This window comes from Oryzias latipes, chromosome 8 (assembly GCF_002234675.1).
Source record: "Oryzias latipes chromosome 8, ASM223467v1".
In the NCBI taxonomy this organism is placed as follows: Eukaryota; Metazoa; Chordata; class Actinopteri; order Beloniformes; family Adrianichthyidae; genus Oryzias; species Oryzias latipes.
Genome location: NC_019866.2, coordinates 14,695,150 through 14,710,451, shown reverse-complemented (window position 1 = coordinate 14,710,451; position 15,302 = coordinate 14,695,150). Strand labels below are relative to the sequence as shown.

Genomic DNA, 15,302 nt, shown 5'->3' with positions numbered 1-15,302 from the left:
CACAGAACTCCCGTACAATGGAGCAGACTGTGGACTTTGCTATACCGAACAAGTTAGCGCCTGTTGCTAGCCAATACAGTCCAACTCCAACGTGTTTCTGCACTGTAATGGGCCGCCGCAGACATGTCTCTTCTCGCGACAGACTTAATCAAAGGCGCTCACAGATGTAACTGAAGGTGGATCTGGTCATTCTAAAGTAACTAATAAATTCTGCATCAGTGAAGCCACTCACATCAGTATCCCACCACTCCTGCGACTCCGCACCCAAACGTTCCTCTCTACCGACGTTGCTAGCACAGCTCCACTAAACGCCATGGCCAAAACCCTTGCTCTCCTCCTTTTTAACTTTCTTCTTGAAATAAGAAGATTGTTATAGTTCTGGCTACTTCGTGATAATAAATTCCATAGTGATAAAAGACCTCCGCTGTTGGCAACTCTGTTGTTGTCATCCATCGTTGACGTTGGCTACTTCCGCAATCAACGAGTGACGTCGTTTACCGTTGTGTACTCTTCTGCGCATGCTGGTCTCGTTTGGGTCATGTCACGGTCACACTGGAGATCACAAAAGTTCGGATTTACTAGGAAATGTGAACGGTCTTGCAAAAAACTCGGATTTTTTCCAAAAATCCGAAATGAGCATTAGGCCCTGCAGTGTGAACGTAGCCAAAGTGTCCTTGGATTCCGGTCTAGACAGATGACAAAGTTCTCATGTTGATTCTGGGAAGACGCAAAGACAGTTGGTTTTCCCCCAAGGATTTCACCTCCACCTTCCTGTGAAACAGAACTTGGACACAAACACTTATGCAAACATGATTATATCACCTGTATAGCTAGGCAATGCAAAAAAGCAAATATGAGATAACTTACATACATTATTCCAAATGCCTAGTACCCTCGGCCAGGGATGGGGTAGTGGACAGATGGTCAGAGGTCCCACCTGACTCGTGTATGTGTGTGTTGGAGTGTATGTTTTTGAGGGGTAAAGGGTGTGTGTACTAGAGGGTGCAGTTAAAATTGGTGGGTAGGGCACTGAGAGGACATCTGCTGCTTGCTGGCAGTGATGTCCAAGTATCCCCCCACCAGAGGGCCTACATGTCTATGGTGCAATTAAAACCAAGAAGGGGGGGGACACGTTCCCATACGGCAGTCCTTCTCAAATAGTGGGGCACACCACTCAAGGTTTGTAACAGCCTGAAACCTGAGAATTGCCGTCCCTGCAGTTGCGCACTTCTGTCTTTGAGAAGGAGCGGCAAATGTGTGTAAAGTAAAGGGGAGGGGTAGTGGGCGAAGGCAGCGAGGTGAAACGGCGTACAGAAGGCAGCCTCTATTCCGCAACACCTGGATCATGCCTTACCTTAAGATTCAGCTCATTCAAATAATGTCGTTCTTTATTGACTATTGTAGACATTTTTATGACGTGTCTTTATTTTCCATATAAATTTATTTTTTATGTCTGCCTGTCGTTTAGTTGGTGTCAGTATTTGACACAAAGACAGCGGGTAATGTAGGCAGAAAGACAGCTGCGCTTTTTAAAATAATAAAAAAATAGATAATTTGTTTAGGAAAGTATTGAGATTTTTTGAAAAAAATCAAATGCCTCTGATATGTTTCACAAAGACACACACAGGACATCAGACACCAAGCAGAAATGAACTTATTGCTAAAAATAATTACAGGAGTCCAGCTCTAAAAAATGTACAAAAGAGCAAAGAAAACAGAATGATTTGATTAATATTATTAAATTTCCAGGTTTTGTTTGTTTTGTTCTGCAGCATGTTCGAGTAATACAATTTCATAACATATCAGTGTTAACACATACATTTATTCACATTTTTTTCCACAATCATTTGATTTGATTTTGATTGGATTATTATGATTTGCCACAATTAAAAGAAAAAATAACATGGAAAAGAAAATTAAATACAGAACAGTGAGATATAAAAAAAGAACCTGTGGGGCCTCCACTTAAAACATTTGCACAATGATTATTTAAAAATACAGAAAATAATGCAGTAATAGTTAAATCAGTTTATCCCAATTTTCATCACAATACATTACAATTTCATACAATTTTAAATTAACAAAAAACATGTGCATTACAATGCAAAAATAAAAAGTTTTTCAGGCATTTTTGTAACACTTTATACAGACGCAGCTTTTTGCTACATTACAAAGCCATTTTATGGTTTTGCTGCCCTGAATCTTATTGAAGTATGAACGTTTTTACAGATTTTACTTAAGCTATTTTGTTAAAATTGTGAAGAAGTTGAATGTTTATTCCTTTAGTCATGTTTTTGGATAAAAGTTATTTTCCGCTTTCCTGTCTTCCTGCAGTCACAGTTACAGCAGGATTAGGTTCTTCATCTCAGGGAATTTGACTTGAATTTTTCTTTGATGTTCACATGTAGTTGTGTTTTTGTTGCTTACTGTATGTAAAAAATGTGTGTTTCATGTCAATTTGTGCACAAATATTGAACTGTCTTTCTCTGTTCAAATAGACATTAGTAAACTTTCCGTCTTTAAAGCTATTCAGTTTTTGTCCAGAATTGTGTTTGTAACATGACAGCTAGAAGGATTATCGGTCACAGAGACACGAGAGTAGCGGCGGAAAGCTGCTTTTGTACAGGGATGTGACTGAACGCAGACATGATTATCGATGCTTTTGTAGAGCTTTTTAAAATCTGATCTCAAAATATCCTCACTGTCTTACATACAATGTAGGGAGACACACACAGACAGAAATGTGAAAGTATCTGCAGTAAATCCAACTATTGCTAACATCCATATTTATGAATGACTTAAATAATTATTTTGTTCTCTCAAATTAATTATTTCGTGGGAACAGAATTTTATTTCTTTGGAACTAAATATTGTTTTTTGTGAACTAAATAATTATTATGTTACTCATGTCATGTCCCGGGCTCCGTAGGCTACAGCTGTATAGTGATTATAAAAGGAATATTTTTAACAAATGCACACCATTGAACATAAAATGGTGGCACGGTGCCGCAGTGGTTAGCGCTCTTGCCTCTCAGCAAAAAGGCCCCCGGTTCAAGTCCTGGCTGGGGGACATGAAAAACACTACATCAATGGGGGACCTTTCTGTGTGGAGTTTGCATGTTCTCCCCGTGTATGCGTGGGTTTTCTCCGGGATCTCCGGCTTCCTCCCACTGTCCAAAAACATGCTACATAGGTTGATTGGCAACTCTAAATTGTCCATAGGTGTGAGAGTGAGTGAATGGATGTGTGATTGAGGATATTCTACCCTGCGACAGACTGGCGACCAGTCCAGGGCATCCCTTGCCTACGCCCAAGTGGCCGGGATAGGCTCCGGCAACCCCGTGACCCCGAAAGGGAATAAACGGTTAAGAAGATGAATGAAAAAATGAATGAACATGTAATGTTTAAGGTGAGACTTGATCATTCGTCACGTGTGACCTTGAACACATCATCAGTGTTGTTTCCTGATCACAAGGGCGCTGTGGGTCTCTTAACAGAAATCCTACAGGGAGCCGTGGCTGATAAAACCCAAAATTGCGTCTGAGAGATATCAAATGTACTAAAAATCATTGCTTTTGTCAGAAGATTCATAACCCCTGTTGTAAAAGTAAAATATGTCCAACACAAGAGGCCTTAAGCTCTCATCTGTCTGCCCAGCTGTTGGACAGGACAAGTTAATGAAAAAAAAAAATCACTGCTTTTGTTTTACTAAAAATTAGGTATATAAAGAAATATAACAACATGAAAGATTGTATTATAGTTTGTTTATTTTTTTATTTTTTTTTTGCTTTTTTAAAATAAACTAACTAAAGCGGGAAAACCGGTAATGCACCCAAACTTCATGTCAGAGTCAGCACCTCTTCACTATCTCACAGAAAATATAAGCAAACATAAAAATCTGCATACTAAAATATCAAAAAAAAAATTGACAAAGAAAAAAACACGTCTAATTTTTCCTAAAACTGTTGCTATTTAACTCCTTTAAAAGAGATTTAGCAAAATATCAATTTTCCCTTTTTTCCATTCACTGATTCTTTAGAATAATATTTAAAAAAAATGATGAGAGGTATTTTCTTCATGTGGTGTTTTTGTACAGAGTTTCTGTCTCTTGAGTCACTGTGTGTCTCTAGCGCAGTAATAAACAGCAGAATCCTCAGCTCTCAGACTGTTCATCTGCAGATACAGCTGCTGTCTGCTGTCGTCTCTGGAGATGATGAAGCGGTTTTTCACTGACTCTGAGTAGTACATGCTGCTGCTGCCAGTGTAGATATAGGCGATCCATTCCAGTCCTTTTCCAGGAGCCTGTCTGATCCAGCCCATGTAATAGCTGCTGAAAGTGAATCCAGAGGCTGAACAGGTCAGTCTGTGGGATTCTCCAGGTCTTTTAACCACAGATTCAGACTCAGTCAGAGTCTGTCCATCAACAACTGGGAAGGAAAATCAGAAATCTGGATTTAAAAAAGGAAAACATCATAAATCTACAATATCTGCATGATGATGTTCACCTGCATAACAGAGAGTTAAAAGCAGCAGTCCTGTCCTACAGTCCATCATGTTCAACTGAGTTCAGTGTCTCTGCTGTCATCTCTGCTGTCAGATAAATAGAGGAGGAAGACGTCCATGTTTGCATTGACTCCACCTCACAGAAGACATTCAGCTCCATCAGAATTCACATTTGAATAAGAAAATACTTTATTCAGGTCTAATAAAATAATTTTGATTTCTTTTTCTTAATTCATGAACTTTAAGTTTATTTAAAAAATATACCATTTGATTGATTTGATTTAAGTTTGTTGATTTATTTCAAATATTGTAGTCAAAGCAATAAGTAATTGACACACATTAATCAATTTCATTACAGAAATCAAGATTAGATTAGATTTAAATTAGATTAAAAAAAACAGAAAATAAAACAAGCAGAAAAAGACACTTAAATCACATTTGCTTAATTACAAACAGTGATCATTAACTAAAGTATTAGTAGAGTTTGATTTATTGCTTGAAAAGGAGTGGGAAAAGCGAGTTTATATAAATCCACCATTACTGAGTTAATTCCTTTTATGGTTTTATAGTTTTTGTCATCCAGAGCCTAGTAATGATTGATTATCTTCAGAAAACATTCATTCATGATTTCAGTAACGGTAACCATTATGTAATAATCATTGATTATCATTAGAACATATTATCACATTAAACCAGTAATTATTGCAACACAATAGAGATCATTTTAAGAAAATCAATAGCTTATTGATTGCAGTTTAAACATATCAGTAGTCAGTATTACACATTACACAATATAAAACTCATTGGTTGTAAATAAAAGAGCTTTGAATATTTCACCACAATCAAGTTCACATGTATTTGGAATTTTTCAAACACCTGTTGATCCTTAAATCCCCTTATCTTTATATCATGACATCAGAGTTTCCTTATAGGTTTTCTTGAATATTTGGATATTTAAACATTACTTGAGCATAAAAATTTACTTTTCATGATTCTACTGTGACTTCCTTTGTTGAATTCCTGTCACACTTTTTTGTTTCAATAGGTATTCAATAGGTATTATTCATAAACATAGAATGTTAATATGTATGTAATATCTTTTACTGAGCTTTTTTATTCAACATAATACAGTAAATATTGAGCTGAGTAAAAGACAATAGACAATCAGATTTAAGACTTGTTTTCAAATAATCAACCAGAATTTGTCTTAGCATAAATGATAAAGCTTTTGTATGTTTAAAGTCTTTATAAGTTTTAGGAATATTAAAGTATAAACCCAACAGTACTAGAAGTACAATGTACTCTTTTCCTCACTTTGTTTACATTTTCTTTTAATTTGTACTACATGAAATGACAAAGCACGTGGTATTGTTTTAACATTGAAATTAATTAGGAAATTTGGCCACAGAAAAAGAATGTTACTTTAATAAATGTAATAAACAATTGTAGAAACTTAGAAAACATTTTAATAAAAAAGTGTGCTGACTATTAAATTAATTAAATGTATTCATATTTTGGATTTTGTGGTATCTTCTATATTATATTTTTTAGATCATTTGTTATTTACTTATTGTGATTCCATGTGTACTGTGCTTTTACTTATTGATTTATTTTTTTTACTATTATTGTTTTTGTACTTACTTCAGTAAAAACTGAAGTAAAAAAAACAACAACAAAAGTAAAAAAAAAATACTCCACACCTCAGTCACTTCACACCACCCCAGTGACTCAGCCTTTTCAGTGAACAATGTTGTTGCAGTGGAATCTGGCTGGTTGCTTTGAATGGAAGAGGGGGGGTCTCTGGTGTGGACAGATCCTCATAACATGATGTCATCACTCAGCATCAAACGAGATTTCTGATCCTTTTCTTTGTCATGTGACATTTTATCTTTAATAATGTGGGAGTTGGGTCATCTAGACCCACTAGACAGTTCTCTGAACCTTTTTTCTTCAATGATTTGTGATCTTCACTGGTGTCCATAGATTACATGAAATCTTTCCACCTTTATCCACCTTTGTCATGGTAGGGAGAACACGTTAATGTAAGGGTGGGGGGGTCATCAAAGATAGCACAAGGGTTAAGGACATTATATGTTTGTGAACGTCTTTATATTGTTTTTTGAGTTTGAAAGATGTTTTTGTTCTGTTTTTATTCTGAATTGATGTTACTTGACTTAATAAAAAACGCATTTGTTGAATCTATTTTTCACAACACCTTAAAACACCATAGTATTTATTAGTATTGGAACTAAAGCAAAAAATAATTGGTAATGTTAGAGCACCTCCTCTGGTGAATTTATGTTACGTATGAACGTTTGTTCAGGTCTGCTGATGGTATGAGTCACTGTGTCCATCTGGCACAGAAATACACAGCAGAGTCTTCAGGCTGCATGTTCTGTCCATTTAGAGTCACTCTGTTGTTGGAAGAGTCCAAATCAATGCTGAACTTGTTCTTCAGTGAATCTTTGTAGTGAGAGTCTCCAGTGTATTTTATCCCAATCCACTCCAGTCCTTTCCCTGCAGGCTGTCTGATCCAACCTGTGTAGTAGCTCAGAGAATAAGAGACCTGACAGGTGATGGTCAGCCTCTCACCTGGCTGCAGACTCACAGAGGCTGGCTGTGTCAGCTGTTCACACTTTACACCTGAAGAGGACAAACAGTTTAATGGTTAATAGTGTAACAACAGTGAACAGTGTCTTTGTCTCAGTCAAACTCACAGGATCCAGCAGCCAGAAGCAGCAGCAGAGGAGCTACAGAGAACATGATGATGAAGATGAACTATCTCTGATGGGAGTAACTCTTCCTCTGCTGCTAATGGAAACATTTGAAGCTTAGATAAAAAAGGCCTACAAGTTTACTTTGCATAAAGAAAATATTCTAAAAGGTAGACCGTTATGTAAATTCAAGCATCCAGTTACTTAAAAGGAAAAACTACACAGCTCTCTGAAAGTACACACTGATCCCAACAGGTTCTTGCATGTGAAAATATGTAAGATATCCTCATTATTTAACTCTACAATTAGTAAAGTGTAACAGATGATACACATTTCCCAGAAGAATAAAATGCCACATAAATAGGGTTTCAATTTTACAAAACATTTTAAAAGTTTGGCATTTTGTGCAGCATCAGATTTTAACAATTTTTCATGATTTTTTTAGTCTTTTTCTTTAGGGCCAGAAAAGCTTTACGGTGAAAATCAAAGTAAAAACCTGTTTTTCTGTTAAAACAACAGTTCAGCAGGTTATTACCCACAAGTATAGAGATCCGAAATGTTCACATTTCAGTTAATAAAATACAGTAAAATCAACGAATGTGGTTCCTTAAATTGACCTCATAAAATAAATGTTATTTTAATATAAAATAAGATTGCCATTTTATATTAGCATTTTAAGAAACAGTTATGCATATTATGTATTTTATATGTTAACACATTTTTTACCCAGATGCTTTTATTTAGAAATCATTATTTTTTTCAAAAGACTTTTTTGTCCATCTATCATTTTTCTATATCTGCTTGTTCCCATTACGGGGTCACGGGGTTGCTGGAGCTTAGCCAACCTCTGGACATGGGGTGTCAATCATACGGCCCGCAGGCCGTATTCGGTCACCAAGATGGTTTAATCCGGCCAACTCAGGAAGAGTAGAAATTCTAAGGATGTTTTTTTTTTAACCAAAAATTTTTTTCAAGTCCATTCCTGTGGCAAGTTATGATTTTTTTTTAAAGAAATAACCAAAATGCACAATTCCGCCATTAGGGGGACCAAAGAAAAAGGAAAACGTGAAACAGCATATCTCTGCACGTGCCAATTGCAAAACCTAACAGCTCTGTCTTTGGGTAAGATTCAGTTTGATTCCCTGCTATCCTCACCGCTGTTACATTGCTATAAGAATGATCAGTAGTGACAGCCTAATGACCGAAATGTTGTCACAAAAAAAAAAATGTTGAAGTGGAGTGCCAAGCTTTCTGGGAAAAATTGACATTTTTTTTTGTTCATGGAGCTTGTGCTCCAAAAAAACGTTGATCTTTGCCAACATAAGTCTATCAAGTATTACAATGCCAGATACAACATTTCTGATTTGGGCGGCCAAATGAAGGAATCCAGTCATTTTTTTGCTTTTTTGGTAGCTAATGATGAAAGCACCGACACCACAGGTATATACAACTGTGCATATTTATTAGAGGTGTTGAAGTGACTGTCACAGCAGAGTTTGCTGAGTTTATGGACACAACAACAGCTGATGACATAGTCAGCTCTCTAGTTACTGCAGTGGACAATGTTGGTGTGACCTGGTCACGTGATGCCAGTCTGGTCACTGATGGCGCCCCATTAAAGGTCAGGAAGAAGGCAGGTGTTGCCACAAAATTCAAGCAGCCAACCAGGAAAAGATTCTTTGACATTTTCTTGTGTTTTGCACACTTGAATGACAGTGGTATAACAAGCTGACCATGGGTTATTTTTGCTTTTATGGTACTGGTCCGGCCCACATGAGATCAGACGGGTGGAATGTGGCCCCCAAACCAAAATGAGTTTGACACCCCAGATCTGGACAGCTGTTAGTCCATCGCAGGGCAACACAGAAACAAAACCTCACACACTTACATTCACAACTATGAGACATTTTAGAGTCCCCAATCAACCAATGAAGTATGTTTTTGGATTGTGGGAGGAGCCTGGACTGGACAGAAATAACCCACAGACAGAGAACATGCAAACTGCACACAGAAAGAACCCTGCTGGGATTTGAACCAAGACTTTTTTAAAGCGATAGTGCAGCCCCAGTAACTTTTGATTTAGAATCAAGCAGCAAGAATAACTTTTCTACAGTTCCAATTACAACGGATGCAAAAAATATACTTCTGACATTGTCCACACACATTTTAATTTCTCTTTGAGTTTTACCTATTTCTTTAAATTATATTGAGTTATTTTTTAGCCTTCCAATGCTGTCTGTGCTGTAGTTTGCTTTCAATTGTTTGTCACATGTTTTCAATTATAATATTAATTTGTTTCTATCGTTTTGGCAAAAATTAGTGAAGCATTAGCAACAATGAGTAGAGTATTTCAGCATCATCAACCTGTTCTCGGTGTGTTCAGTTGTAACCTGTCTAACATTTCTATTGTAGGTTTTTTGAGGTGGAACTCAAACCTTACAGTCAAAAAAATCTGCAACAATTACTCTTTTCTTTTAATACACGATGTTAAAACCTTGTTTCAGTTGATGCACGTATGCAGAAGATGGGAACAGACACGAGCATCTGCTGCCATGCGAACTGAGCAGTGAAACAGAGATCTTTTGCATCAGTTTAGTCTTTCTTTCAGTGATGTGGCCTCAGCTGGCGTCCCAAAGGCACAGACAGGGAGGAAATGACTCTTTAATGAGAAGATGAAAATCTTTGATGTTGACTTAAAACAAAAGACCATGACACATTTACCACAAGTATAGTTAGATCATAACTGGAAACTTTGAAAAAAGTAATCCACAGGAAAACTTTTGTTACATGTTTTTGTTAACATGCTATTAATGGGAATCTTCCAGTTCGATAAATACCTTTAGAGAGTAAAACTTGAGATTGAAGGCCAATGTACCACTGAAAACAAAATAAAATGGATAATATTTAGTACAGGCAGAAAATTCTTGTTTCTAGTCTGTGAGATAAATGCATCTAGACATTAAAAAAAAACAAAATAAGAAACCACAACAAGAATCAAAGTAACTTATGCACAAGTAACTTCTCTTCTCAAAGGTCTGCTTCTTACAGTGCTCCTTTTAGTAAGAATTCAAGTAGGACGTTACAATTTCCAAACAGAGAGTAAAGTTCATTAGGGGGAGTCATATAATGAACCATTTGGGAAGATTCTCAGTTCAGACAGTATTCTTCATCAGCTAAGGACAGTGTGTCGTAAAACCCCCTCATCCTAGCTGAGGGTGAGATGCAGATAAACAAACACAGAACGGTATTATAAAATAGGTAAACAGGTCAATTTAGGTTAATATTTAAAATACATTTAAACAATTACAGATAAACAATGATAATAATAAAAATGATTTTTCTTCACATATTCTTAAAAGCAGAAAATATTAGGCCTGTCTGAGGGTTTTTCATGAAATGCAACAACATACTTGGAATAAAAGTTTACCAGTCATGTTTCTCCTCATTTAAGGGTTTTTACAGTCCAGTTTTGTTAAGTCAATGTGTATGGATTTTTAGTCAAATTAGGTTAACTTTGTTTTTGAGTTTTAGTTCCACAAACCAAATCTTATGCATTTGCCTTTGCAATTGTAATGACAGTCATTATTTACCAAAATCAATTTATATGTCCACTCAAATGTTAACTGGATGACTACAAAAAGCATTTTGTTTAAATGTTGATAACTGTCAGACTAGTGTCATGGTGGCTTGTCCGACTCCTCCCCCTCCCAGCTCTGCTCAGGACTCGCAGGTTTTTCTACTTTCCTCATCTAGGCACCTGCCATTTAAGGAGACCCACCTCAAGCATTCTTTGCCAGTCCGTTAACCCTGATGGTGCTTACCTCACCTCATGCTACACCTGGCCCTCTATTGCATGTTTTGCCTCGCTTATCATGTTTTTGCTGTGCTTCAGGTCTGCCGTTTTCCACGAGAGCAACTGAGTCCTAATCCACCTCGAGCAGAAGCCAAAACCCTCCACGCTCCACAAGAACTCCAGCCACGCCACAGTCAAGAACTCCAGCCACGCCACAGTCAAGAACTCCAGCCACACCACAGTCAAGAACTCCAGCCACGCCGCTGTCCAAAGACTCTATTCTCGCCGCCGTCGAGAGCACTTGTCACGCCATTGACTCCCGTACTCACCGTTGGCCGAAGACTCCTCGTCAAGCTCCAAGCCCCTCTCCCCTCCTGGATCCACTGGCTCCTTCAAATTAAAACCTGTTACGTACCTTCCATCTACCTGCCTCTTCCTTCCGGGTTGCAGCATCTGGGACCACCTTGATCAGATCATGTCAACTAGATTACATTTTTTTCATCCTTTAACCCTTTTGCTATCCTAGGCAATTTAACGTTGGGAGTTGGGTCATATAGACCCACTAGACAGTGCGTTGAACCTTTTTTATTCAATGATTTGTGTTTTTCACTGGTTTCCATGGATCACATGAAATCTTTCCACCTTCATCCACCATTGTCATGGTAGGGAGAATCAATGTAAGGGTGGGGTCATCTAAGATAGCACAAGGGTTAAACACACATAAAAGTTGAGTATCTTCTTCTTTACTGAACAATTATCCAGTAGTGTTAGAGCGCCTCCTCTGGTTGATTTATGTTGCAAGTTTTCAGGCTCCGAGGGGTATTTGTTCAGGTCTGCTGATGGTTTGTGTCACTGTGGATATTTTGCACAGAAATACACAGAGTCTTAAGGCTGCATGTTCTGTCCATTTAGAGTCACTCTCTTGTTGGAAGAGTCCAAATCAATGCTGAACTTGTTCTTCAGTGAATCTTTGTAGTATTTCGTTTGTCCAACACGTTCGCTACCAATCCACTCTAGTCCTTTCCCTGCATGCTGTCTGATCCAAGCTGTGTAGTAGCTGCTCACAGAATAAGAGACCTGACAGGTGATGGTCAGCCTCTCACCTGGCTGCAGACTCACAGAGGCTGGCTGTGTCAGCTGCTCACACTTTACACCTGAAGAGGACAAACAGTTTAATGGTTAATGGTGTCTTTGTCTCAGTCAAACTCACAGACTCCAGCAGCCAGAAGCAGCAGCAGAACTACAGAGAACATGATGAGGATGATGATGATGATTGATTGGAGCTTCTACTTGGTTGACAACATGACATCAAGTCTTTATGAAATGTTATGAAAGGGTATGATTCTGTGACGGGGCACCATCGTATGCAGAGTGTTTGTTTGGCAATGAGATAATAAAAAGAATGTTTCACGCGAAGAGAAGGCTTCTGAAAACTGAATGTTATTGTGTTGGAGGGTTAGTGTAAAGATTGGTATGTATCAATCATCATGCATAGGAGTAAAACACGACAATCTTTTAGACATATGTAGAGAGTATTTTCTGACTAAAGGCAAAAAAAATGAGATTATAAGGTAGTTGTTGCTATAAACGGGCACGTCAATGGTGGTGCTAAACATATCTAGACAAAGCCCTAGATTTTGCACTAGCTATGCATGCAAAGTCTTGCATGGCTGATGCAAAATACTTGCATAGCCTGCTGCCCGTTCATTTACAAGATCCAGTTTAAAACAATTTCTTTGTTTTACTTACCTTCTGTTCTTCCACTGGCGTAATGACCTCCTCCGGTAAGCCTTGAGCGTGCAAAAAGACACTTACAGACGTCAATTTTGTTGGTTCCACTCCTGCAGCTCCTCGGCCTCTGCAGTGCTGAAGGATATGGCTCACATGTTCGTGTTGACTTTAAAGTCAAAATTCTGAGATTAAAGTCAAAATTCTGAGTTTAAAGTCAAAATTCTGAGATTAAAGTTAGAATTCTAACTTTAGAGTCAGAATTCTGAGATTAAATTTCTATGGCCTTTTTTTTCTTCTCCATGGCCCATAAATAGATATAGCCCAAAAAGAGGCTGGACAAAATAAATTAAATAGGAAAACGGCAAATCCTCCCACATTAAAAATCGGTCTGTGAATCCCTTTAACAGCTCCATTGAAAGTATAAGCAATCATTTAAAAACCTGCACACTAAAATAGCAACAAAAAAGTAAAAAATTGACAAGGAAAAAAAAAACAACACATCTCACTTTTCCTAAAACTGTTGTTATTTTACTCCTTTGAAAGGCTTTTGTAAAATATCAATTTTCCCTTTTTTGCATTCACTGTTCTGTAGAATAATATTTAAAAGAACGGATGAGAGCTATTTTCTTCATGTTGTGTTTTTGTACAGAGTTTCTGTCTCTTGAGTCACTGTGTGTCTCTAGCGCAGTAATAAACAGCAGAATCTTCAGCTCTCAGACTGTTCATCTGCAGATACAGCTGCTGTCTGCTGTTGTCTCTGGAGATGGTGAAGCGGTTTTTCACTGACTCTGAGTAGAACATGCCACTGCTGTCAGAGTAGATAAAAGCAATCCATTCCAGTCCTTTTCCAGGAGCCTGTCTGACCCAGCTCATGCGATAGCTGCTGAAAGAGAATCCAGAGGCTGAACAGGTCAGTCTGTGGGATTCTCCAGGTCTTTTAACCGCAGATTCAGACTCAGTCAGAGTCTGTCCATCAACAACTGGGAAGGAATATCAGAACACTGGATTTAAAAAAGGAAAACATCAGAAATCTACAATATCTGCATGATGATGTTCACCTGCATAACAGAGAGTTAAAAGCAGCAGTCCTGTCCTACAGTCCATCATGTTCAACTGAGTTCAGTGTCTCTGCTGTCATCTCTGCTGTCAGATAAATAGAGGAGGAAGATGTCCATGTTTGCATTGACTCCACCTCACAGAAGACATTCAGCTCCATCAGAATTCACATTTGAATCAGAAAATACTTTTTTCTGATCTAATTAAATTATTCCACTTTTGTTTTCTCTTTTTTATATCTTCAGGTTTAGTTACAAATAAATGTTCAAAATTATTCTGTAGGTGGCCTCCTTTGTTGAATTCCTGGACTATTTTCTTTTCATGATTTCTTTATTATATTTCTTTGTTGTCTTAATATGTATTATTCATAAACATAAAAATTCTTCATGTAAGATTTTTTACTTTTTCAGTCAACATAATACAGTAAATTTTGAACTGACTAAAAGACAATCGATGATCAGATTTAAGACTTCTTTCAGTTAATCCACCAGAATGTTTAACATTATAAATGATAAAGATCTTAGTAGATTTTAGGAAAATGCAAAAATAAACCCAATAAATAAATAAAACAAATACTCTTTTCCTCAATTTGTTTACATTTTCTTTATTTTATGAACATTGAAATTAAAAATAGGAAATTGAGCCACAGCAAGAGAATGTTGCTTTAATAAATGTTATAAACAATTCAAAAAAAGTGTCTTGACTGTTAATATAATTCAATGTAATTCATATTTTTAATTTGATGGCATTTTTTCTAAGAAATTTTTTAAGACTATTTGCTATTCACTTATTGTGATTCTATGTGTACTGTGCATTTATTTATTTATTCTTTTACATTTTTTTTTGTTTTTTTACTTGCTTACTTGCTTTGAATGGAAGAGGTTTGGACAGATCCTCATACCATGATGTCATCACTCAGCATCAAGCCAGATTTCTGATCCTTTTCTTAGTCATGTGACATTTTATCTTTAACAATGTGGGAGGTGGTTTTTGGATTTAAGCCCATCATATGTGTGAATGTCTTTATATTGTTTTTTGAGTTTGAAAGATGTTTTTATTTTGTTGAACCTTTATGTATTTATGAAAAGTGCATCATAAATAAAGTTTAATTTATTATGATAGGACTTTTATTTTTTTGACTTGATTGAATTCTTTTATAAAAGACTCATTTGTTGAACCAATTTTTCCAAGGCTTTAAAACAAAAAAGTATTTATAGTAAAAAAAAGCAAAAAAAATCTTTGTTAGTGTTAGAGCGCCTCCTTTGGTGGATTCATGTTACAAGTTTTCAGTCTCTGAGGGGTTTTTGTTCAGATCTGTTGATGGTTTGTATCACTGTGGATCTCTGGCACAGAAATATACAGCAGAGTCTTCAGGCTGCATGTTCTGTCCATTTAGGCCGCCTTTACACTGCATGGTTCAAGTGACCCAATTCCGATTTTTTCCTCTCACGTGGCATAGATCGGATATGATCGGTGAACGTGTAAGCAGGACAAAAGCGCATGGA

The 15,302-nt window shown here is 37.0% G+C and overlaps 2 gene segments (V, D, J or C); both read right to left on the bottom strand.

Annotated features, from left to right (window-relative positions):
- Window positions 1–4,098: 4,098 nt before the first annotated feature.
- On the bottom strand, window positions 4,099–4,623 carry LOC101173469. The segment is given in 2 exon segments: window positions 4,099–4,427; window positions 4,506–4,623. Coding segments are annotated over 2 exon segments (363 nt in total).
- A 2,221-nt stretch (window positions 4,624–6,844) lies between these two features.
- LOC105354583 lies at window positions 6,845–7,266 on the bottom strand. The segment is given in 2 exon segments: window positions 6,845–7,146; window positions 7,221–7,266. Coding segments are annotated over 2 exon segments (348 nt in total).
- Window positions 7,267–15,302: the final 8,036 nt, after the last annotated feature.